We start from the raw sequence: 26058 nt of genomic DNA on the forward strand, positions 1-26058 counted from the left end.
TTGTAGAAAAAAAAATGTTATTTTAAAAGAAAAAAGCATGGTTCCAATCGTTTGGCTTCCACTCAAATCACTGGGGTCGTCAGCGTTCAGTCCGAACACACTCCACTCCAAGATGGCCGCCTGTTCCACAACCAAGTGCACGGAACGTTAAAAACACACTGCGCGCCATAATAGAATCAGGCAAGAAGTCACAGCGACCTTTTTAACCACGCCTCTTTTTCTCCTTGAGGCGGGGACCAGTTCTAACACTTTGACTGGACCAAACAAGGCTGCCGCATAGGACCGAGAACGTGCGGCATGGGCAGGTCTTGGCGTCAGTTGCGTTTTGCCGGAAGTGAAAGGGGTGGGTTTTTGCTGTGCGTTGAATTGGAAGGAGGTTTCCAGAAGAGTTTTCTCGAGGGGGTGGAGGCATTTTTCAGCGGAGCTGTAGCCGTAAACTGGCCCGGCTGCAGCAGTAGGTGCACGGGGCATTGGATTCGAGCATCAAGGCATACCAGAGGCTGCACAAGAGCGTGCAGGCGGAACAAGCCACAGGATGGTGGACTACAGCGTCTGGGACAAGATTGAGGTGTCTGATGATGAGGACGAAACGCATCCCAACATCGACACGCCCAGCCTCTTTCGCTGGAGGCACCAGGTGTGTGGGTCATGGCATGGAGGCACCAGGTGTGGGTAGGGATGGTCTAGTGTTGAACTAAAATCTAGTAGTGGGCATGTAATAGTTAGATCAAGATGCAGAATTTGGGATCAATAGGGCAAACCGGTATAGAATTTACGAGCAAAGCATGGACAAACAAAATATAGGGAATATGGAGGTGCATGGCAGGGTGACACCAGGTAAGGAGCTGGCAGGCCATCGGGTACGGAGAAGCATGGGGACAAGTGGGTTGAACAACTTTCCAAAACTGTACGAGGCAATTGACATAGAAGCAGGACTATATTATGGCACTCACTTTGACGTTAGTGCTACAATGACGGCAATCGCCGATTTGTGGCTGCTAAGTAATTGGGTTGTACGTTTTCCGCATTCGGGTAATTGAAGAATGCACAACTTAGAATCCTTATTTACAAAGGGCTTCAACCTACACAACTACCGTTTAAATAATCGGCATACCAAGTACAATCTGATAGGGTACCAGGTGCAAAGACAGAAAGGACCCAGGATGAATCCTCAAGATAACCGGGAAAGCCTATTGGGACAGACTAGTGGTGTAAATTAAGGGAACAAGTAACGGGACAACGAAGGCAGACCGTTAACAGTCATTGTATGGCCACTGAAAGAGCAAGGAATGGGTGGTTCAAAGTACTGTGGTACCAGAAAATGGATGACGTTGTATTATTTGTTTGAATGTGGCAGAACACGGAAATGCCACGCTACACGTTGACTGTAATTATTCATGGTACGGAAGAACTGCATTTAATAAGTTGGGTTTTATGTCATGGTCACTACCAATGGTTAGCTGTTTCAGAGTGCTTTATTACACTATGCTCAATTTCTCAACATCAGTGTCCAGTAGGAACGGAGGCAGAATATAGATGAAACGAAGGTTTAATAGTAGTAAAAAAGGAAGCACCTCCGGCTACAACTCTTCCTGCACGGGAGGCCCTCAACAACTGAATGAATGAATGACTACTCATTTGTATAGCGCATGGTTACCCGGAGGCATCCCAGCGCTTCAGTGGTCCAATTCATCCCCGATGATTTAGGGAAATAAGAGGGTTTTCAGCATATTCCTAAACCTAAGATGGTTCTCCTCCATCCGAATAGAGTCGGCAGGCTGTTCCATAGTTTTGCTGACTGAACCGCAAAACGCCTGCCACCCATACGGCTTCTCCTTATTCTTGGAATTGCCAGAAAGTTCTTATTGCTGGATCTAAGGGTCCTATTAGTTTGATAGGGACGAAACAAAGGTTGAATGAGATCAGGTCCTGTCTTGGTTAGGGCTTTGTGGTCAATGGTCATAGCCTTAAATTCAATCCTTTGTTGTACCGGCAGCCAGTGTAGTTGCCGGAGCGCTGGTTTGGCTGAGGTTCTACGTGAGATCTGTAGAAGCATCCGGGCTGCACAGTTCTGTACGGTCTGTAGGATCCTAAGTGTCCCCTGTGGGGCCCCTAGGTAAACTGCGTTGGAGTAGTCGAGGCGCGTTAAAAACAGAGCCTGGACTAATATCCGCCTTGCATCAAACGGGAGCAGCCCAATGATTTTTCGGAGTGATCTCATCAGGGCGTAGCAAATAGCTGCTACCTTCTGGGCTTGCACCAAAAAATTAAGCGCTGGGTCCAGCCACACTCCCAGACTTTTAATTTTCTCTTTGGTGGGGGGGAGGCTGGCCCAGAGTGTAAGGCCACCAGCCGTCCACCGAGGAGGGTGCGTCCTGCCCGAGCATCATTATCTCCGTCTTTGCTCCGTTAAGTTTCAGGAAAGAGTCATCTATCCACTCACGGACTCTGCTAAGGCAGGAGGAAAGTTTGTCATAGGTCGACATCTGCCCAGAGAGAGAACTGACAACCTTGTCTCACAAACCCGATCAGATGCTCTATTCTAGAACATCTAGATCGTGCCATGAGACCAGTTATTCAAAAGACTACACAAGAAAACATACATGTGCATACAAGCACGCGGAGACATAGAACAGGCATTATTTAACACATCTCCCCCTTTATTGAACAAAAAATAATAATTAAACAAAACAAAAAAACACAAAAAAATAGAACATTAAAATATAATTTTTCAAATTGGTTTCTGGTGAAAGATACGAAGTCAGACATCCAATTGTTTTTTTTTCGTGAACGTTTACCAAGGTTTTCGGTACAGATTATGTTGTTGGGAATATTGCTAACACTTGGAACATTGCTAACATTTGGAATAGAAACCTGACTTTCAACTACAACTTTATCATCTAAGGGATCAAGGGACTTTGATTCTGCTGAATTTAGTTTGTATTTAGTACAATTGTTAGTGTTCTCATACACATCTTTGTCGACTTTGAGACTAGCAATTCTGCTCGAATTCCAAGCTTTGTTTTTAGATAATCTCGCAGTTTTTTTTTAAACCTCTTTAATTTCAAAAAGACCCATTAACTGGCTCTCTCCTTTTAACTTTCCAGGGTTTCTTCACTTTTACAAACATGGCAACCTTTACTATGGAATCCTGTTTAGAACCTTTCTTTTTGTCAAAATATTCCTCATGTGGCATGAGTCTGAGCAGTTTTTTCTTTGACATTTGCTAAATCTAGTTTAGATGAGGTAAGAGATAACCATGAAGGATTGCATTTGGTTCTAGGAAGTCTACCTCTCATAATTTCAAAAGGAGAATAACCTTTCATGACGTTAGTGGTAGTTCTATACATCCACACAGTTTTGAGGACTTGTAATTCTTATGTATTATCTACTCCAGCAGATTGTTTGGCTCCCTTGAGAACTTTGTTACATCTCTCAATCACACCATTGTCACTAGGGTTATAAAGGGAAGTTGTACAATGAGTTACATCAACTCTCTTGAAGTAATCTGTAGCTTTATTGTATAAAAACTGGACACCATTGTCCATGATAAGAGGTACAGGTAAGCCTTATTCAGTGAAAGTCGCATCCAGAAAAACTAAAACAGAATCCGTATCAATTTTTTCAAAAATTTTGATAACATGCCATCTTGAGAAATCTTTAGCTGCAAGAATACATTTAGAATTAGGTCCCATGATATCCATGGCAATATTATTCCATGGGTTGTCAGGAATTATATGATTTCCCATGTTGGGTTGGAGGGTAACAAGCGATTTATCAGAATTGGCATAAGTGACACAGTTTCTCACAATACGTTCAATGAACATGTCCATACCTGGCAACCAAAATCCATTCTTCACTGTTTGATTGGTTCTGACTATACCAATGTGACCTTCATGACCATGGAAAACTATGCAGCGTCTTAATTTGCTCGGGGGACTGGCAATATCCCCTCTGTTGAGTACACCATCCATGCATGATGATTAACTTCTAACGTCCCAAAAACTTCTGAGCTCAGAATCAATGTTTTTTTTTTTTGTTGGGCCCCACTCACTCATAATATAGCTCTCTATTCTCTTTAATAGAACATCATTGGCACATTCTTTACACCAAACAGCTTGATCAATAGGCATGGAACCCTCATCATGTACTAAAGCAATTTGAAAATTATCCCATTCATTGTGAACATCTTCCCTGATAGATAGAGGCATTCTAGGTAGAAAGTCAGCAGGAACATAAACCATAGTGTAAATAAAATCTTGTAGACGCATGGACATACGTGCAATGCGTGCAGAAGCTTTTAACATGCTTTCAGTGGTAAGCAAACGTACTAAAGGTTTGTGGTCGCTTTTATTAAACACTCTTTACTCCAGACACATGCTCTAAAATGCTCCAGAGCCCAAACACATGCTAAGGCTTCTCTTTCTATAGTGGAATATGTTTCTTGTGCCAGGATTAATGCTCTGGAAGCATGTGTAATTATGCATTCCTTACCAGACTTAGACTTTTGTGCTAGTACAGCTCCTAGAGCCTAAGAACTGACATAAGTGGTGCCGCTCGCAGCAGTTGTTACTCTGCTGGGAACTCTGTGCTTACCGGGACCCGCATCTCACTGGGTCGGTTGAAGTCAGCGGGACTACAAGCACGCCAACGCGGGACTGCGAGGACCAGCAGCCTCAGCTTTTGCCACAGCTGGTGCCTCTTCCCGCACATCTCCCGCCTGGTTGCTGCCTATAAACTGCTCGCGGCTCCCGCTTCGCGGGAGCCGCTCGCAGCAGTTGTTACTCTGCTGGAAACTCTGTGCTTACCGGGACCCGCATCTCACTGGGTCGGTTGAAGTCAGCGGGACTACAAGCATGCCAACGCGGGACTGCGAGGACCAGCAGCCTCCGCTTTTGCCACAACTGGTGCCTCTTCCCGCACATCTCCCACCTGGTTGCTGTACATAAACACGCCCCCACCACGCCACGCGGGCGCGCGCCGGGCGAAGCCCGTGCCAAGGACTGGCCCGTTTTAGACCGAGAGAGACCGGACCGGGCCATCCCTCTTGCGTCTGTTGTAGAACACATATTCATCGCCTGGGTTCGCTGTAAGTGCCATTGTGGCTGAACGCCTTTAGTAGTAATAGCATGGCTGCATGTGAGATGAGGTACAAAACTTTGGTTTCTAGAGGTCACCTAACAGGAACATTGGATAACTTCATAACAAGAGCAAATTCAGTCATTGACCAGGGGATAACTTTGATGGAGCGCCGGGTGTCGCAAGATCTTGTTATGGCTAAACGCTCCTCAATGGGACATTTTGCTAACGCCCGGACACCCGAGCGCGATAGTCGTTCTAATATAACTTGTGTCCCAGTAACCCTACACACCCCATCCGCTTCTCAGGAGCATGAGCATACCTCACCAATCGCCTATTTACAAACACCAGAGGCTTTGCTGATTACTGATGCTCCAACCACGGCTAATTCTCCTGAGAAATTACCCACCCGACACCTCCGGGAAAGACACGAGGGCGCTAAACCCAAGAGAAAGCGCGCTGCCGCGACTCTTGCTTGCGGAAGGAAGTCTGAACTTGCAAAAGGGTCGGGTGATAGCGATATAACATCAAAAGATAAGGGGTGCCATGTTTTGAATGATCTGATCAGCCAGGGACCATCGCCATCGATTGGATTGGGCCTAGGGGCAACTTTTGCGGACGTGGCTCAGTCTACCGGTGGCACAATGGTGGCAGAAGATTCTTTCCTCACAAAACTGGGTGACCTACTGAGATCCTCACTTGGACCGATAGAAGAGAGAATTGGGCGCATCGAACCATCAGCTTACCTAGCTGGAATTAGTCACACGGGGCACTGTGGACAAGACAAAGCCAAATGGCTCATGTCTGGGTAATGCTCAAATGAATTTTGTGTGTGATGGCTCTGTAACACATAATCCCCTCTTTCCCGCTGTGTCATCTACCTTAGACGTTACTAAACCAACCATGCTAAAAACTGCTGATGCTTTGCCTGTACGTTCTGATAATCTGAGAAGGAGCACTTCTGCTACTGCAGTAAAACCTAAAGAAAGTGGACAGATTCTATCTGTAGCAGTATCTCAGGGGGCCCCTAGAATTGACTTACTGCCTGAAACTAGTCCATATCTGGTAGTATTGACAGGTATTCCTGAAATAAGTAACCCTGGTCAGGAATCGTTCACGTCCTTAAAAAATAAAGTGACCCATTGGCTTAATTATAATAGACCACTACCCTCTCATATTACTAGTGAAATACTGATGGTACGTTGGATCTCTTGGGTGGGTCATAGTCACAAAACTACCACAGGTGACTGTGTTCTGGTAAATTTTAGGGATCCACGTACTGTGGAGCATATTTGGAATTGGAGCTATAATAGCACTGGGTCAACTATTCAATCCCACCCCTTGTCATTTTTTTATCCCTCAACACATTTGTCAGATCATGCAGTTGATTGGTCCCTAGTAACGCATCGTCGTGGGGGAAGGGTGGAGAGGGGTAGGTACGGGCGACCAATCGCTCAGTTATTTACCTACCCACAATAGGTTTAGCAGTTTGGAAATGGTGGACTGACTACAGCATAGCAAGATGGATACTTTGTGCATCACCCAATCTAGGAACTCCGCTAAATTTAGTGGAGTTGTGGAGTTGCGTAGTAGCGGTCCTTCTAGTCCTGCCATAGTTCACTCATTTATTTATTTATTTATTAATTAATGTTTTATTGCATTTCTGAGTAAAGTACATCCAGTTACATTCTTACTCCCCAACGTGGACCCCCCGATCTGACTATAGCCATCAACCAATTATCCTTTAACAGTGTATCATCAGTACGGTCATTAATATACACAGCCATTCAGCCAACAACCCTTACAGAGGGCAGACGGCGCTTCACCACATCCAGTTACATTCTTACTCCCCAACGTGGATCCCCCCGATCTGACTATAGCCATCAACCAATTATCCTTAAGCAGTGTATCATCAGTACGGTCATTAATATACACAGCCATTCAGCCAACAACCCTTACAGAGGGCAGACGGCGCTTCACCACATTTCGCTTGTCACTTGGATGGTAGCGATCACCGTAATAGTCTCGCAGCTCTAACCTACAAGCTGGATCTAGATCTGTCCCGCACCTTTCAGCCAGCGCTTTGATCCTCTCCCCGTGGAGAGTTAGGAGCGTTATCATTACGTTTGCTCGTTAAATATGTGTGGTAGAGACTCCAGAAATTCTTAGGTCTGCTGGTGGGGGGCTGTAGTTCGCTATAATTTTCGTATTGAGTACAGCAGTAGAGCATGTCGCGCTCCCAGCCTTTCAGTACTGGCAGGGGGCCTCTCATCCAGCAGCATGCAATCACTCTGCGGGCCATCAGAAGACCCCATATCAACCAGTCGTCTAACTGCCCTGGGTAGTTTTTTAGTGAAACCCAATAGTGCCATCAGGGGGTCCGGAGCTATCTCAACCTCTGTAAGCGCGCTTATTTCAGCGAAGATTTTCTCCCAGAATTCCCTGATTCCCGGGCACTGCCAAGCAAGGTGCAGGAAATCCGCCTCAAGGGCGCTGCACCTTTCACAATCTGCCGTATCCCTTAGGCCATATCGGAAGAGTCGCGCAGGGGTGTAATATACCCTATTTAAGAACTTGAAGTGAATCAATCTATGTCTGCCATTTAGAGAGACCTTCGTAGTGATTGTGCAGCAGTAGCGCCACATGTTATCGTCTAGCGCTAGGTCTAGGTCTGTTTGCCATGCCAGCCGCGCCCTGGTGTATGGGTACCGGGTAGGTGTTTGTGTGAGTTTGTATAAGCTAGACAGTAGTCCTCTGGGTGTTGTGGTTTTGAGTACATGCGTGAGCTCAGGGACCTCTGGGGGTTCCGCCATGTCCCCTCCCAATAGATCACCCAAGGCGCTGCGCACCCTGTGGAACTGAAAACGCGTCAGTAGCGGAGGCTGCACACCGGAGTCCAAGGCCCGCTCCCATGTCTTGACCGTTCCGTCTATAAATAAGTCTCCCGCCGTATGTATATTCAGGGCGTGCATAGCTGCGATTACTCCCTTCTCCCTTCTCACTGTTCAAGTGTTTGATCTTGGCCGTGAGTGACCTGTAGAAGTCCGGTGAATCAAAGTTAGGGCAATATGTGTTGACTATTGTCATGTCTGTCAGTGGGCCGACACATCTAGATATAACAAACCGTCCATCAGGGTCCGCTTCCAGCGTGTGTATCTGTAGTTTGGATTTTGGGTTAACCCACGTCAAGACCCCCCTGGAACTAGTGGTAAACCCCGCCACCGAGATGTTGCCCTCCAACCCTCTGCAACGGAGCATGCGATTAAGCGTCGGGAGGTGTGTTTCCTGGAGCAATGCTATATCGACATGCTGTCGCTGCAAATAACTGACGACCTTTCTGACTTTGCGGTGGTCGTTCAGACTGCGGACATTCCAGGTGATATTAGTCATTATAGGAGTGTGTGTAGGTGTCTCATCCGAGTTGGTGACAGCCATTACGCCTCGAAGGTGAGTGGTCAGTGAGCAAATGTGAGACTGTGCAAACCATGTTTTCCTTGTGCCATGTCAGATCGTGCAATTTCCCCCATATAACAATGTGAACTTCCGCATAATGCGGCAACTCTGTGAAATAGGACCCCATAACACCCCCTACCACCTCCCACAGCAGACCAACCCCAACTTGGCCCAGCATGCTAACGTCCCCCACCCGAATAATACCCATTACTATCAAACAATCCAGAAATGGGATTAACATTGCACACAGCGCGGGGGCCAATGTTGCCAGATGGATGGCTGTTACTCCAGGCGCAGTGACTCCCCAATCACCACCCCTGCTTCTAACGTCCTTAAAAGGTGATGCCAGTCAGGCCCAGGTTGGCAGTTTAACTTTTTGTGCCAACACGCGCGGACTCCAGCCCAAGTGTGGCATGCAAGGGTGAAGGTCCGAGCCGCCCCAGATTCCGCCCCATCCCACAATTAGTGAGTCAATCAGGCTCAATGTTCAGCAGAGGGGTGCTAATCAAAACAGTCTCACCCAGGTCTCTGAGCCTCCGGAGTCTGTAGATCTGCACACAGAAGCATAGACAGGAACAGCCCAGTGTTTGATGTGTTCCGAGTGGCCACCTCTGTGCTTAGGTCGCGGCAGAGCACTCCATCGGCAGTCAGTTGACACAGAAGTAGCCGCTTCCCTGTTCCGCGCTGTTCTTCCGTCCTGCTTGTCCAGTTGACTACCTGTAGCCTCCTAGTCATTCTGGCACCTAGAGCTGCCTCTGTGTTCTTTTGTCCAGACTTTCAAAGCCTCGTGTAGGTCTTTAGGATCTGTGAAAATGTGTGAGTGGCCTGGTCTATTAATTCTTAGTTTCGCGGGATAGAGCATAGCATAATCCAAGCCTAGGTCGCAGAGCTATCTTTTATACGGGGCAAAGTGTTTGCATTCTTCCTGCACCTTCGCGGTAAAGTCCGGGTATATGGAGATGGTTGAGCCCTCGTACTGCAATGTGCCCTTCTCACGGGCCGTGCGCAAGGCCGCGTCTCTATCTCTGTAATTCAGTAGTTTTGCTATGATCGGCCTTGGCGGTGCTCCCGGCTTCGGGCGTGGGCCCAGTGTCCGGTGTGCTCGTTCCACGATGAACATCGGTGAGAACACCTCCGCTCCCAGCAGTGTCGTCAGCAGTTTCTCGACGAAGAGTTCCATTTTCCCTGTTTGCGTGGTCTCCGGAACCCCTGTAATTCGTACGTTCGATCTTCGAGAGCGGGCCTCCAAATCCTCAGACTTTTCTTGTATGACTTGGAGAATTTTGTCGTGCTGTTTTTAAAACTTGTCTTGTTCCGTTTGGGCCTCTTCGACCTCCGTTATTCGCCTCTCCACCATGTCTAATCTTTCTGCATGCTTGTCGACCCTCTCCGTAATACGGTCCATGCGGTAAGATAAGGCATCTATGTTGGAGCCCAATGACGCTATACTTTCTTGGAGGCCTTTCTCCATTGACACGAGTAGCGTTTTAATGTCTGAGTAAAACGTGGCTTCAGCACCTTTCGCCTGTGGGTCCAGTTCCATCGTCTGCGTCTCCGGGGCTCTGGTTCGACACTGTTCGAATGGCAACCTGGTTTGGGTCTTGTCCCCCTTACCCATTTGACTCCAGGTGGGAGATCCCACGCACTTTCACAATGTCCTGAGGATGCGACTGTGTCGTTCGGACACCTAGGTCGCCATATAGCACCTCCCGTCGCCAGTGGGAAGGGCGCAGAATAATCAATCTCCTTGAGCAGTCCACTTCGCAGTCGCGACTCCTCTGGGCCCCAACTCCTTCTCTCTGTACAGTCAGGATGCGCTCCCGCTATACCGTCTGTGGAGGTAGGCCTCCTGCATCACTCGTGAACCTGCGTCGCCAGTGAGCCCACCCGCCGCGCGGCCGTAGAGGTCGTGTAGACAACACCTGGAGGGTCGCCTAGTCGCAGCTAGTGTTCTATTTCCAGTGGGGTTGTCAGGGGCTATCCTCGTGTCTGACTCTGTCAGGGGCTCTTCATGCTCTGCTCCAGTAGGCCTTAACCTGCTAACGGCAGCTGCAGCAGATCTGGGCAGTCGGTCCTCTGGGCCCCGAAGCGTCGTCTCTGGGGTGTGCAGTCGTTGGGCCCTGATGTGTGGGCGTGCAGGCCGATTTGCGGTCTTCGGCCGCCCCGCAGGGGGGGGCTGCAGTGTCCTCCCGGCCTCCGCAGCTCTGCACTTACTCTCCCTCCCCCCCCCCCGGCCGACTTCGCTATGGCCGGCCGCACGTCTTAGCGCGCAATGCGGCTGCCTCCGCGACTCGAGGTTGGGGATCAGCGGCCGAGGCTGCTGGCTTCCTCACACCGCGGCTCGCAGCGGCTCCGTTCTTCCTGATTTTGGTACCGGAGACTTCGGGCAACGTGTGGTCACCTTTGAGGCCCGATTTGGCCCCCACCAGCAGGATATTTGGAGGATATTCTGGGCGTTTAGTGCGGAGCGTTTTCAACACGCGTCCGCCATCGGCCGTGGCAAGCTCTGCCCCCCAGTCCTGCCATAGTTCTTCATACCCATATTCAGGGGCCTAATATGGCAATGGGTACTGATGGATTGGGGAGTACAGTGCTGCCTCACATAGTGCTGCCCCCCCCATGCAGCGATAGGTGAAGGAGTGCCACTGGGCAGTGTTGCCTTCCCTAACCCTGTCACAACACTGAAGTCGATGACAATATTATCGTGGAATGTGGCGGGTCAATCGCATAAATTAAACTGTACAGAGTGGGGGTCCTTGGTGGACCAAAATGAGATTTGCCTCTTCCAAGAGACTTGGGCCAGGGACGAACACTCTAGAGTGGGATTTGCCAGATTCCATGTACCTGCTAGGCGGGGAGGGAAAGGACGACCGTCAGGTGGCCTCGCCATTTGGGTCGCTATTCATTTGGGTTGTATGGCAGATAATATGGCCACATACTCTGAAGATGTTCAGTGCATACTTCTCAAATGGCCAATTTCTTACAAATAAGCTATTGTGAACGTATACTCACGCCCAGTTAGTTTGGCCTCCAAATCGGCCACCATTGATGACTTATCCCATTTTCTACATTGCCCAGTGACTGCCATCTTTTGGTGGTTGGAGATGTGAACTGCCACTACGAACCCCTCCTAGGAACGAGTGAGGGTACCCTTATGGGCGAGGATGATTATTGGGCCATCTTACCATGCCAATCCCCACGTCCCAGGTCATGGTCTCCCCTAGCGTTACAGATCACGGCCCTTATTCTAAACAATTCTTTAAGGGCCTGTAACGGGCGCACTCCGTCCGATACTCCATCGATGTGCACTTTCAACAAGAGGGGTCCCGAATCTCGCCTCGACTACATCATGGTGGAAACAAGGATGTGGTCCAAGGTAATTGATTTTAAAGTAATCCCTAGGGTCGACAGCGACCACAATGCATTATGCCTGGAGATGGCCTTTCCAGGGGAATTGGAAATCTCATCTCCAGAAATGGATGATCCGGGTGAAGGGATGATACTTTCAAACAGACGCAGGGTAAAGTGGGGCAAAATAGCAGAATCCCGAGATGAACTGGCCAATTTATATAACTTCGTCCTCCCTTGACTTATGTAGGTCGATATTTTAATCACCCAACCGACACCCCTAGATTTTAATGGGAAACTACGGCATATCCACTCTGATTTGGTTTCTGGTCTAGCAGAGGTTTTTAATCCCCAGGCTCCCATCAGGAGGAATAGAGCACCAGTTCCATCCTGGTACAACTCAGCCTGTAGAAAGGCTAAGTCCGAGTTGATTGTGGCGGTCAAGTCTGGGACTAATAAACCCAAAATTTGTGAATTAAGACTGCATTATAAAGAAGTGATGGCTCATGCAAAGAGTGATTGGGACCTGGATAGGTGGTCTAACCTAACCACTGCCTTGGATTCAAGGGATGCACGCAGATTTTGGTCATTAGTTAATACAGGCTCGGGGGAACCAAAATCAGCAATAGAACCCAATATCGATGCATCAGTGTGGGAATCCCATTTTAAAGCTTTATATTCAGATGAACCTGCTGAGGATAGTATGGTGGCACCTCCACCTTTAAGTGCTCAGCATGAGGCCCTAGAGTTCACCTTGGGGGAGGTGTCTCACGTGATAGGGAAACTTGCAGTGGGCAAGGCTCCGGGACATGACATACTCCCTGGGGACCTATTTAGGCACCAACCAGGGATTTGGGGTCCTTACCTGCTCGTTGTTGTGTTTTTTTTTTTGTTTTTTTTTTTTTAAGACTACCATGAGCACCGGAGTGGAAATTGTACTGTCGCTGATTAGGATGGTACAACCTCCAGCTATCTACCAAACCCAGAGCCTCTAGAAAATCAGAAAGCCATCTGTGTGCCCGTCCCATATCACGGGGCGGAGACCTGTCAATGGTGCCAGAGACTACAGCATTGAAATCCCCACTCGGAATCAGTAACCCTCTGGGAAGATCTAAAACAAGCTTCCCCAATTCAGCATTGGTAGTGGTTTGTAGACCCGGGGGGACATAAATCGAAACCAAGGAGAGAGTGTATCCCTCCCAACGTCCTGACACTGCTACATATCGACCCCTATCATCTGTGGTGACTGAGTCAACTACAAACAGAAGAGATTTTCTAAGGAGGATCCCAACCCCTCTTGACCCCGAAGTAAATCCGGCATGCGCCACGAGACGGTAGCCCTTTCTATGCATCGCATTACAAGCATTTCCTACCAAATCAGTCTCCTGAAGTAGAACTACATCCGGAGAGTGTCTTTTGAGGAATTGTAGGACCACACTGCGTTTAATTTTATCCCCTTGCCCATTCACATTTCAACTTAATACTCTCAGCCCTTTACCTCTCATCAAAAAACATAAAAAAGGCCCAACCCTCCTCCAATCTCCGCACCATCAATAAGCAATCTTGGAATACAATGCCTTGGAAAAACAAAAAATACAAAAACAAAAAATCAACACTCCTCCCCACCCCCCCCCCATTAAACTTGTAGTTACGCCACCCCCCCACCCTGCACCCCTGCTCACGACTATCCAGCCACCCCAACTCGCAGTGTGCCTGTCACCCCAACATCTAAACTAAACTACAAACAAGCTAAATATGAGGAGGAAAGTGACCCACGGACAACCCGTTAACCCTCCAAATTACTGTGTCAGAACATGATATTGTAAAGAGTAGAACCATAATCCGTTCCCCAATTTTCAGTGTTCTCACGGCAACCATACTTATTCTTGTTCCTGCACACCCCCTCCTTCATCTCCACTCTGTCTGCGAGGTTCCTCTTGAGCAGTCAGAGTGTCCAACCAGTCCGCCGCGATTTCATTTCGGGCTTGTCAAAAAAATAGACCTTCTCATCATGTTCAATTCTCACCTTGGCTGGGTACATCATGGCGTATTTGAGTCCCTTATCGCAAAGCTTCCGTTTAACCCCCATGAAGCTCATTCTCTGCTTTTGGACTGCTTGTGTGAAGTCCGGAAAAAAACTGATGGACGAGTTTTTGTATTTCAAAGGGCCTCCAGATCTAGAGGCCTGGAGGATCTCATCTCTGTCCCTTTTGTGGCTACGCAATATCCAGTAATCGGCCTGGCGCAATAGTCAGCCAAAACTCTTCAATCGCCAATCCAGAGGTCAGCCGTCTGCTGCAGCGTCCTCAAAGCATAGCACAATTGTCACCGACAAGGGTCTCAGATGATCTGGAGTGGACCCAAGTGAGTTTCAGGCGAAATCGAAAGTGAAACCAAGAGAAGAAGCGGGGCCAGGCCAGTCACTTCCGGTGCCGAAAGCCGATGTTGTTGCATTACCACTCGGGCACAGTGCCAACGAAATCACCGGTCGTCCGAGGGGAGCAGGCCTCAAATTTTACGATCCTGTAACTCCGGTTTCCGGGGAACATTCGAGACGCGGTTTGTAGCTTCCGAGTCTCCTTCGGTTTCTCTGCAAGGAGCACTCCACAGTAGACAGGATAAATGACAGGATATATTCGGGGGGCTACGAGGGTCTCGGGAGGCCTAAGCTCACGCGGCCATCTTGGATGCGTGCGAAGCTCCTCCTCCCCTGCTCATTGTTTTTAATGCAATCCTGAAAGGCATGGAGGTCCCCTGCACCTGGCTGGGAGCAGAGATAGTCCCGATTTACAAGAAGGGTTCTCCCAGCCAACTACAGGCCATTAGTCTCATTGACGTCCCCCAAAAAAATGTGCGCGGCTTGTCCTGGATCACCTGTTGGCATGGATGGAGGAACATGAAGTTTTAAGTCCCTTTCAGGCGGGGTTCAGGAGGAACACCTCCACCATGGACCAGATCTTTCGCCTGATTCTATTGTTCTGGAAAACGGCAAAGATTGAGGGTGGCAGCCTCTACATGGTGTTTGTGGACCTCCGGTTCGCGTTTGACTTCGTGCCACGGGGAAAATTGTGGAGGGTTCTTCAGGTTCTGGGCGTTCCGTCCCAAATTTTGAATGTGTTGATGAGGCTACACAAGAGGAATTTTGCCCAGGTTAGATGCGGGAGGAATGGGGCATTGTCACCAAGGTTTGCAGTCGCTAGAGGGGTGAGGCAGGGCTGCGTTTTTGCACCGACCCTGTTTTGCCTCTACGTTAATGGTGTAATTTCACACCTGGACAACGTCCCCAATAATGACGCGCCAAGGCTGGCAGGCAGGAGGGTTCCGGCAATTATGTTCGCCGATGACACCCTCCTGCTTTGCAAGTCCCCTATGGGGATCCAACGGATATTGAACGGCTTTGGGGACTTTTGTCGATGCCGTGGTCTTGAGATAAATGCCGACAAAACAAAATGTATGATATTTAATCCTTCGGCATCCACTCGACCAAATCTGACCCTGGGCAGTGTGAGGTTGGAAAGGGTCATGACATTTCAGTATCTTGGGGATCACACTTCATGAAAACCTCTCTTGGGGACCTCAACAAGTCAAATCCCAATTGAAATTATCACAGCAGGCGGGTGGTATTTTCAAAGTCTCAAACACATCAACATTTAAGCCAGTGAGCCCAGCCCTGGAGATTTACAAGACCCAAGCAAGGGCTGCAGCTCTCTATGGCGGGGAGCTGTGGGGACACTCCGGTGGGTCAGAAATTGCTAAGATAGAAACAAAATTTATTAGACGGTTCCTGACACTCACTCAAAGTACCCAGCTACTCCCTCTAAGGCTAGAATTGGGACTGACAGTTATAGAAGATGAGCTAGCATTAAAGCCCCTCCGGTTTTGGCGTAGGCTATGGGCAACGACAGATCTGCTAAATTATAGGCAAGAGCTGAAGCAGATATTAAGCTATAATAGCGCAGGTAAAATTCCCTGGCTGGCATTCATAAAGCATGAATTTTTAAGATTAGGTTTGCCTGATATGTGGGACAATCCGGAAAGGGGCTGTCGCGAGGTATCGTGTAAGCCCCTCACCTCATTTTTTTTAACTCTGTTGTTTGTGCCTCTAATGCTGGCACTCTGACTAATTCTTTTGTAGCTTTCAAAAATTCTTACCTTTTTGAGGATTTTATGGATGTTTTTGTCCCGATTTTAGCGAGGAAACTTTTTATTCAATGGAGATATGGCACTTTATTACTTAAAGCTTTTACAAGTAAATGGTCAGCCTCCACGAACAAGTCTTGTCCAGGATGTAGCTGTGACGTAGAGGACGAACTTCATGTGCTCTTCTTCTGTCCAGTTTATATTAAATCCAGGAAGTATTGGCTGGTACCATTTTGTAGAAACTCAGGTTTCAAAAACTGCTTACATGCCTTTAGAATTTTAAAGACTGACACATCAAGTTCTATCGTATTTGCACTTTGTAAGTATTTGTTAGCTATGTGGTCCAAGCGGCGCCAATTAATTGATATTGAATGCTAAGGTTTAAAATACTTCGAACTTTTTTCTACTGCAAATACGTCTAATATGTGTACAATTAATTTTACGGTGTCTATGTAACAAATTTTATATTTATTCTCCTTTTATCATCTTTTACTTTGTACTCTTTTATGGCCTGAATGGGCAAAATAAAAAAATTTTTTAATTTGATTTGAATTTGATAATGCACATAAGTGAAGGGTCAAAGCAAGAGGGAGCAGTGGCAACACAAATGGCTTTTTGTAACATCAAGAAATTCTGTTTCACACTCACTTGACCATGCAAACCTATTTTTGTTCTTTACTAATTGTCTAATGTTAAATGTGCAACATGAGAAATTTGGAATCCTAAGAAAGATCTTATATCATCTTTGGATTTAGGATGAGGTGCAGCTTGTATGGCTTCAACTAAATCAGATTTAGGTTTTATACCTTTTTCAGAGCTCATGTCCAAGATATGTTACAGATCTCATTCCAAATTTGCACTTTGAATGTTTAAGGGTCAAACCATGGTCACTAAGAGCACTGAGTATGATAACCAATGCTGAAATGTGTTCCTGTTCATCACCCCCAAAAACTAATGTCATCTTTTAAATAATTGCAAAAATGCCATTTGTTTTCAATATCCTGCATGACTCGTTGAAAAATAGCCGCTGCGGAAGCTAATTTGAAAGGCACTCTATTATATCTAAAACACCCGAAAGGGGAGATGAATGCAGTCACATTCTTGCTCTTCTCATGTAATTCTATTTGATGATAGGCTGCAGACCGGTCTACGGTGGAGAAAAATTTAGAGCTGCAGACAGTAGTCAACTACTCAGAAATACAGGGTAATGGAAATTGGTCTATCACAATATTGTTGTTAAAATGGCGCAAATCTATGCAGAGCCTAATCTTACCATTGGTTTATCTGGCTGCCACAATGGGAGAAACTCACTCAGAGGATTCAATCCTTTCAATAATACCTTATTTTAATAGTGTTTCAAACTCTTTTTTAACTTCTTCATGTACAGCTATGGGGAAGTTACATGCTTTGTAAACCTTGAGACACTCATCCTCCTTCAAGCGTATTTCATGTTTAAAATGAACTAATTTGCTGATTTCAGTTTTAAAAACCCTGGGAATTTTTTTTAACATCATGTTGCTGATTCCATTTTGTTCATCGATAACCATGACAGGATCAGGACTGTTAGAATTAAGGATAATTAATGTAAATAACAAGGACCCCCTGTGAAGAAAATCAATTCAAAGTACAGGGAACTAGACAATGTAAGAAACTTTTTGGCATATTGTCAACACAATGGAAGGGAGAAGTGGCAAAAAGCAAAAAGACTCAATAATTATAAAAACCAATATCATTTAATAGGTATCTGGATAATCACTTTAAAAACAATTAGTAAAACAACATAAGTATAAATCAATAATACCAAAGGTAAAGTAAAAAACATTCATGTGCAACATACAACATACAGGTTAAAATTATCATCACAGTGGCAATATATATTATTCAAAAGGATAATATCATGCTTACCGTGTTCAAACCAGCTAAGTGCCAATGGACCTTTTTTTGAAACATATAATTTAGCAGTGCATTGGCGATTTTCTTTTTTTTTTATCTGAAAATTAGTCAGAAAACCAAGAATATCAATTCACTTGCCTGAAAACCTTCAGGATTGATGTCTGTAATCTCTAGATTTTCTCCTAACCTTCTTGCAAATTGGGATTTCCATACAGCCTCATTTACAATGGAATAAGGTGACCCTGAGTCAGCATACATTTGAATATTCACACAGCCTATAGTCATGTCGCAAACCGGTTTCTTTTTTTAAACAAGCGTTTTATCATCGTTGTGGATGGTGGCGTCTGAATCTTTTGTGTGGAGTACAAAAGAAATACTATTGCTACATCCAGTACTATGCTCATCTTCATCACTGTGTTCACTATTGTCAATACATTGTACCTTGTTATTTTTGCTTCTATTGCAAGCTGTAGCAAATGTTAAATGTTAAATGTTGTATACTTGTAAAGCGCACAGCTGCCCCAGCAAAGGGGCATCCCGGCGCTGTATACCGCTGGGGAACCCGTCCTGGCTTTCCCTGTGGGATGGTCCCTACTGGGAATCCCCAAGGTGGAGCCAGGCATCCCCGGCGTTGGTGGGGCCGTTGTGGAGATTAGGCAAGCTAATGCCCAGAGTTGCCGAGTGGGACCCCAGGTTAGAGTAGGCACCGAGGCAAGAATTGTCGAGTCCGCTGACCCTGGTCCACGACCCTGCCGCGTCGGGAATTGAACCCTGGTCCCGGGCCGACTTCTGCTCCCGGGTCTGCTGCCTCTAACCAGTGAGCCACACCACTCCACTCAATGATGCCACAATTTGAACATTTTTGTTTAATTGCAGGGCACAGTTTATAATTGGCTAAGTGTGATTTTCTATTACATCTATAACACCTCCAATTATTTTTGTTTTCATCACCTTTACTTTTAGAAGTAGAGGCTTGTTTTTTTCTTTTTTAAATCTTCTCCTTTATATGAATGTTTAGAATTAATTTTAGCAACAGTTTCATTGTTACTGCTGATATCATTACCTTTCACCTGTTTTGTGCTTCTTCACAACATTTCAGACTTTCTCACAATAACTAAAATACTTTCAAGATCGGCATTGCCATTAACCCACAGTTTTTCCTGAATGGTAGAGTTGTTGACGAGCATAACTACTTGATCTCTAATCCATTCCCCCTATGAAGTACCAAATTTGCAATCAAGAGAAAACGTCTTAAGAGCAGAGACCTAGTTGTCAACTGATTCATCTTTGAGTTTTTTCTTTGAAACAATGTATAACTCGAAATGCCATTGCACACTTTCGGAGAGCAATAACGATCAAAATCTGAAATATCTTTCTCAAAAACATTTCTATCCCCTTCACCCTCTGTCCTAGGTAATTGATTGAGCGCTTTGAGACCTTTAGGACCTTTTTTCTGTAGCTTTCATTTTACCATTAGCATCTAAGGTTTCAATATAGTTTAAAAAGTAAGCTTTCCATTCTATCCACGGCCTGCAGGGCATACTACCAGCAGACCAGAAGCATTGAGGAGGAGATAATGTATAACCTTGCGCACACTTATTTTCAACAACAGAGAAACAAGTTCACTACTTATGAGAGCATCTAGATCGTGCCATGAGTCAAGGTATTCAAAAGAGAACACAAGAAAACATACGCGTGCATGCAAACACACGGAGAAATAGAACTGGCATAATGTAACCATCAGATAGACGAAAAATTACGCTTCCCTATTATGGTTTGGAATTCATACATCTACAGACTGGGGTTTGGAATAATATGTATTGTATTGTATACTTGTAGATAGTTAATCTTTAATTTTTCAAATCTTAAGTATATTCTTACCACACAAAAAACAACAACACAGGCACCGGAAACTAAGAACTCCCTGTTATGTTACACATGGTTGTTATATTTGCTCTCAAATGGCGTGATGTTCTATTTGGAATATAGAGCGTCATGGCTGGGGGAACGGCAGCAGTGGGACCGGGAGAGAGGATGTGTCCGCCAGCCGGCTTTAAACAATAAAGTGTGTACTTCATCTATTTGTGTTCATGCATGTATGCGGATACAGTACACAACAACATGAAGACGAGTGTTTGAAGTCGGTGCCACCTCAGAGGAAACTTTATTTTATCGTTAACTTCATCGATTAATTCTGAATGACATGGAGTATTTATTGTTGCACTATGGAAGAGCAAGATTAAAGACGGCACGTCAGGCGACTCATTTACTAGATGATGAGTCATTTCATTCCTATGAATTTGCCCTCTTTGGTCAAGAAAAAGGGGAGGCTGAGAGCTCGAGTAAGCTGCAGGATTTGAAAACATCCTGCACACAAATCACCGGTGTTTCAGGAGTTGCATTGTGCATCTCGCGTCTGGCTGCTCCATCCATGTTGTGTGGAACGCGTGGGGCATCACACTGGGACGTCTGAGTGCTTGGTGACGTGCTTAGCTTATACTCGAGCAGGAAACTCATTTGCAACTAGACCGTCAACTGTTTGTTGCTGCGAGGTCGCACACCGCAACCCCCACTCCAGCACCATTTTGAATTCCTTTCATCTTCATAGCAAAGAAGTTTCGGAGGATAGTTTGTCAACAAATATTAAAAAAGAAAAAGGGGAACAGCAAAGATTTATATCCACTAACTTTTCTTTTAGGTACTTTATGACTTTAGCATGTAATTTTCTTAGGAGGAAAGAAAAAGAAGAAGCATTCAATTGTTTTTTATTATAGTACTGCACTACAACTTGGTCTTCACTTTCACCATGGCAAGGCAAAGTTTTATCATTTGTACACCTCATACATTTTGGCCATCTGGATTGAATTGAAGGAATATTTTTTTAATTGTGTAGCTGCCCTGGATGATTCTGGAAAGATGCCAGCAGTACAAAAGAAGAAAATCCTCTTACATTCCTTGGGGCCCTGTGGATTAAAAGTATGCAATCAAAGGTTGAAAGCTCCTGTTGTGGGTGACACATGTTTTTGAGGCATATTGAAGGATCTTGACCTTTACTTTGCTCCTAAGGTGTGCATTGGAATAACTAGATACAAGTTTTTCCAACCTCTATAAGAAGTGGGAGATTCGGTTGACAACTATATTGTTGAATTGCAACTTTGCATCTTACAAGATGGTTTAATCGGGGATCAATTAGTTATGTATGTTAGCAACCATGCTATTCAGGAACTGTGTGGGTCAATGGGGATTTACACTTCGAGGATGTCATTAATATTGCGCGTAAAACCGGGGTTTCCATCAGACGTGAAAAAGAACTATTATCCAAAGACATAGGAGCTGAGCCTGTATGCAGAGTGGTAGGTACACCTATGATTAAGACCTTCAATGCTGAGTCAACATTTTTGAATAAAGACAAAGGAGGAGGAAATAGATGTTACCAATGTGATAGTAGAGACCATTTAGCCTACAGCAGCAGTAGCTCCGCACTGAAACAAAAATGCAGTAGCTGTGGAATGGGGCATTTCGCCAAAGTGTGCAGAAAGAAAAACAACGTTAAATGCATTCTAGTGCAGGATGAGTGTGATGAGTGTGAATTTAGCAATGCGAGGTAGGACAGTGTGGTGAATTTAATGAGTACGTTGATTTTAAACATTATTAGAACATTTGAATGTTGGTAGCTCCATTGAAAACAATAAAGTGCTCCGGGCTTATAATGGGTGGTATAAGCCCGGAGCTCCAACATTCCAATGTTTCTTTGTTCACAGCTCTGACAGTGAACAAAGGCTTCAGGGAGCCTGAGGAGATTTCAATTCCTTCGCGCTCCCTGAAGGCTTGGTTTTATTTGTTAGAACATTCTGCCACTAGAGGGCAGAATGTTCTAATAGCCTTATAGCCCCTCGTAGCAGGGCTATACCAGCTATTCAAGTCCCGTTGCCTTGTTAAAGGCCTTCGGCTCGGGCCTTTAACGCTACAGCGGCCCCGTAATAGCAGGTATAGTCCGCTTCAGCGGGCTATAAGGCTATAGTGATGCTGGTATAAAAACATACCAGTATGTTGGATGAGCATTGGTAGGGTGGAAATTAAGATTTAGATGATTCTGGATCACCATAAACCATTGTGAATGAAGAACTTGGAAGAAGAAATTTCTAGAAAAATTGGCAGTGATTTGTGTGATCCATACATATAACCCCAAGGATATAGCGGGGGGGAATTTAAATGTTAAGCTACAGGTGGCTTATCTGTAGGTTCAAAGACAGACACACATGAGCCAAATTGTATGTAGCAGAAAGACCCCCCCCCCCCCCTCGCCCCCCAGTTCTTGGTTGGTTCGATCAAGGAAAGTTACAAATTATTCTAGATCCCAAAAGTACTGATCAAGTCAAAGTAGTGGATGAAAGATCTAATGGCTAAGCAAATGTTAAGTGAATTTCCCACAGGTTTCACTACAACTTTGAGCAACCTAAAGGGATTTGAACATCTCATTATTTTAAAAACAAATGCAATTTCCAAGGTACACAAAGTCTGGAATATCCCTATCACTATAAGAGAAGAAGTATCCAAGGAATTGGAAAAACTAGTCGCAACTGGGATAATAGAACCAATAGAGTCTGCTGAGTGAATTTCTCCATTGGTTTTGGCCAGACGCAGCAATGGAAAGAGACGTTTGTGTTGTTCTGCGCCATTTAAATGACAATATTGTGATCAACCAATTTCCACTACCTAAAATCAATTAAATGGTCATTTGTTTCAAGGGAGCTACGGTATTCTCCACTATTGACTTGTCTGCCGCGTACCATCCAATTTCCTTGACACCGGATTCTAGGAAGTACACAGCATTCATTACACCATTTGGATGTTTTCAATTTTAAAGTATGCTTTTCATCCTTGCATCCGCGGCTGCAGTTTTTCAGAGACTTCTGTTCAATCTTTTTCGAAGGAAGCAGGCATCAAGTTCTTTCAGTATGCTATTTTAATCTTTGATGAAAATAAAAGTACTCGAGATTCTAGGCTGCGGAAAGTGTTTGGAAATTTTGTCAGGAAATTGTTTGAATGTGGAAATCTTAAAATCCAAATTTGCGGAGGAAAAGGTGACCTATTTCAGACACGAACTTTGAGCTAAGGGGGTAAAACTTAAAAAATTCCCTTATCCGTGCAATAAAGGATGCCCCTGTTCCTAGCAACAAGGATGAAATCGGACCCTTTTTGGGGTTAGTTGAATACTGCTGTAAGTTCATTCCAAAGTTCGCAAATGTGGATTTTCAAACTGAGTTTAATCTGATCACATCTATAACTTAAAAAATTCCAGCGTTTGATTGCTTTAGCCCAAATTTAAATTGTTGTATTACCACTGATGCTAGTGGCAAGGGGTTGGAAGTAGTCTTAACCCAGATGGATAAATAGGGCAAAGAACGTATAATCTCATTTGCATCAAGAGCTCTTTCACCAACTGAGGAAAGGTACCCGATTATAGAAAGAGACTGGTTGGCATGTGCATGGGCTTTAGACCATTTCAGGGCTTTTGTATGGGAAAAGCCCCAATATTGGGTCTAAGTTAACTCCATATTGGTTACATCATGTTGATGTTGAGCAATGGTCTCTTGAAATGGTGCAGAACAGGATGGCGGAACATCATTCTAAAATGAAAACGCTCTATGATAAACATGTGGTAAAAGCCTATGGCGATGACTGTGGGTGATTGGGTTTGCATAAGGAAATGTGGTAAAGATAAGAAGGGACAGAGTCTGTTTTGTGAACCTAAGGAATTAATTGAGGTTCTGAACAATGCTGTCAGAGTGAGTAGCGGTAAAGTACGGAATTTGAAAAGAGTGACTCTTAATCCTGAGGGAGTATCTGGGGTGAGTTAGTACAACCACCCAAGCACGATTTTCTGTTGTTAGATGTTGAGGCAATAGAAAACAAATATTTGGGAAATGAATCAAATTCCAGTATTATAAGAGGGGAAGATGGTATGGTGAGTGTTGATGAAGGCTGTGGTTTGAGCATCAAAATGGTGAGAAGTGATGATAGTGTTGGGGAGTCGAGAATGGGGGGTAGCATGGTAGAGAGGGACACAGGAGTGAATGAAATATACGTGGAGGAGAGGCAAGGACACAGCATAAGGAACCTCCTAAGTGGTTGAAGTATTTTGTGTGTGATGAAAAGCCTTTTCTTGAAAAAGTTTAATATAGTTTAAGTGGGGGTTAGTTAGAGATGTTAGTATATGTACTATGTAAATTAGTATGTTGTATTTATTACCTTTTGGGTTTTATCTAGTTTTTGGTGTTTCTTTTATATGTGAAAAGGGGGGATGTTATGTTCCATAGTTGCTATGTTTACTCTCAAATGGCTTGATGTTCTATACTGAATACAGAACATCAAGGCGGGGATGGGGAGACAGAGGTGGGACTATGAGAGCGGACGTGTCTGCCTGCCGGCTTCAAAAAGTAAAGCATGTACATCATCTATTTGTGTTCATGCATTTATGTGGGTACAGTACACAACACTCCCCTGTTCATACGGTTACAGCCCAAGTTGGCACTCACATTAGCCCAATGTGAGGAGGAGCCCTATGATGACACTCCGGTGGGGTTTCAGTTTTGTCCCAAGAAATAGTATTTCCTATGTTGAACAGCTGCGTTTTGCCATCTTTTCACTTTCCGCCCAGAGTACTGTTTGGTATTGAGTTCGATCTGGGAAAGCATACTCTGTGTTTCTCCTTCATTTTCCCCCCTCTGTTTTTGTTGGACTTGATGTCCTGCGGGTCACACCAGATCTATATATCATAAACGTAACTTTGCCATTTTATTGACTATAATACAGGAGTTCTAAGTACAAAGCTAGCAGATTAGGACGAGTGGGGAGTAAAGTGGTGCATCACAGCTGTGAGGGGTTTGTAGTCGTTCTGGGAATGACTTGAAACTAACTTCAAACTGGACAATTACTTCATAATGCAACCAAGTATTATGCTCTGTAATGCATATGAACATCTTTTGTTTTCAAGTTTTCCCACCTTTGCTGGTTATTTGTAATGCTGTGAGGGATCCATGGCTTTTTATGTTCCATTGTGGACAGATCAGTTGATCTCAAAGGGCTGAGCAGACTAGTCATCATTGCTCCTCTATTGCGTATATATACATGTTTCCCTGTATCCTCAGGTGAAATCGGAATAAAGGACTCATGAATATATCAAAACCATGATCATGTTTTTTTACAAGTACTCAACATCACTCGTTTTTTTAGAAATTAAAATACATTTGCAATTCCAAAGTCAAAGAAGATCAAGGCCACTAATCGGGCCCTTTTCTGCATTTTCCCCAGACTCCAGAACCAAATTTCTGTAGCCATGAGAACAATCTCAAACTTCCTTACCTTATGAGGTGGAAAAAAAACTCCAAACACACCTGTTGAAGGCCTTACTACCATAACTGCCACTCCTGTTAGGCTATGTGTGATGTTCATCCAACAGTTTTTCATTATGCTTTTCCTGTTGTTGAAACAATGGGATACTTGTGGACCATACCAAAAGGTTTCACTGGGCTTTGAGCCAGGCCATTGTTAACATCAGTTGACTTTTTTGCCACTCTCATATGATTGCTTCTTATTAAACCGAGTTATTTCCTTTTCTTGTGTTTTACCCTCTCACAGAGCTTCACTTTCCTTTTTAATTTATTCCCTCCTTGAATCCTTCCGCTGCTCAATTTCAGGGAAGTACTTTTTTGTTCAGCTCTACATGAGTGCATGTGTTTTCTTTCTCTCCCTTCCCCGTGTGCTGAATCCTACCCCAGATACCTGCGTCTGCTTGCTCCTTGTTGCTCCCTAATCACCCACCTTTTTCATGGTTTTCCCCCAACCCTGTTCTTCAGGCTTTTTTGTTCTCGTCTAAGATATTGCATGCTATCTCTTGCATGACATATTGTTTTCTAGCAGTGGACTTGCAGGCCACCCAATGGTTACCATTGTTTGGCTTCATTGTCATTCATGTACTTGTTTCATATTAGTCGTCTGCTGTAGACGTCCTCTTTGTGTGTTTGTTCCTCGGCTGGAGCATGGATGCATTACTTGTGTCCTTCCACTTCTTAGTTTGTTGGCTCTACTTTTTGTGTTTAATCACTCTACCAGATTTACTTTCTTTCATCGGTTTCCCTCATG

The 26058-nt window shown here is 45.0% G+C and overlaps 1 protein-coding gene across 1 annotated transcript in view; it reads left to right on the forward strand.

The window, feature by feature from the left end:
• The first annotated feature begins 234 nt into the window (after positions 1-234).
• Positions 235-26058, forward strand: part of CDC37 (cell division cycle 37, HSP90 cochaperone) — a 134470-nt gene continuing 108646 nt past the window's right edge. The window contains exon 1 of the mRNA XM_078640024.1: positions 235-637. Within this exon, the coding sequence (XP_078496150.1) occupies positions 536-637 (102 nt within the window). The 5' untranslated portion in view covers positions 235-535. The remainder of the gene's footprint in view (positions 638-26058) is intronic.

This window comes from Lissotriton helveticus, chromosome 1_1 (genome assembly GCF_964261635.1).
Source record: "Lissotriton helveticus chromosome 1_1, aLisHel1.1, whole genome shotgun sequence".
In the NCBI taxonomy this organism is placed as follows: Eukaryota; Metazoa; Chordata; class Amphibia; order Caudata; family Salamandridae; genus Lissotriton; species Lissotriton helveticus.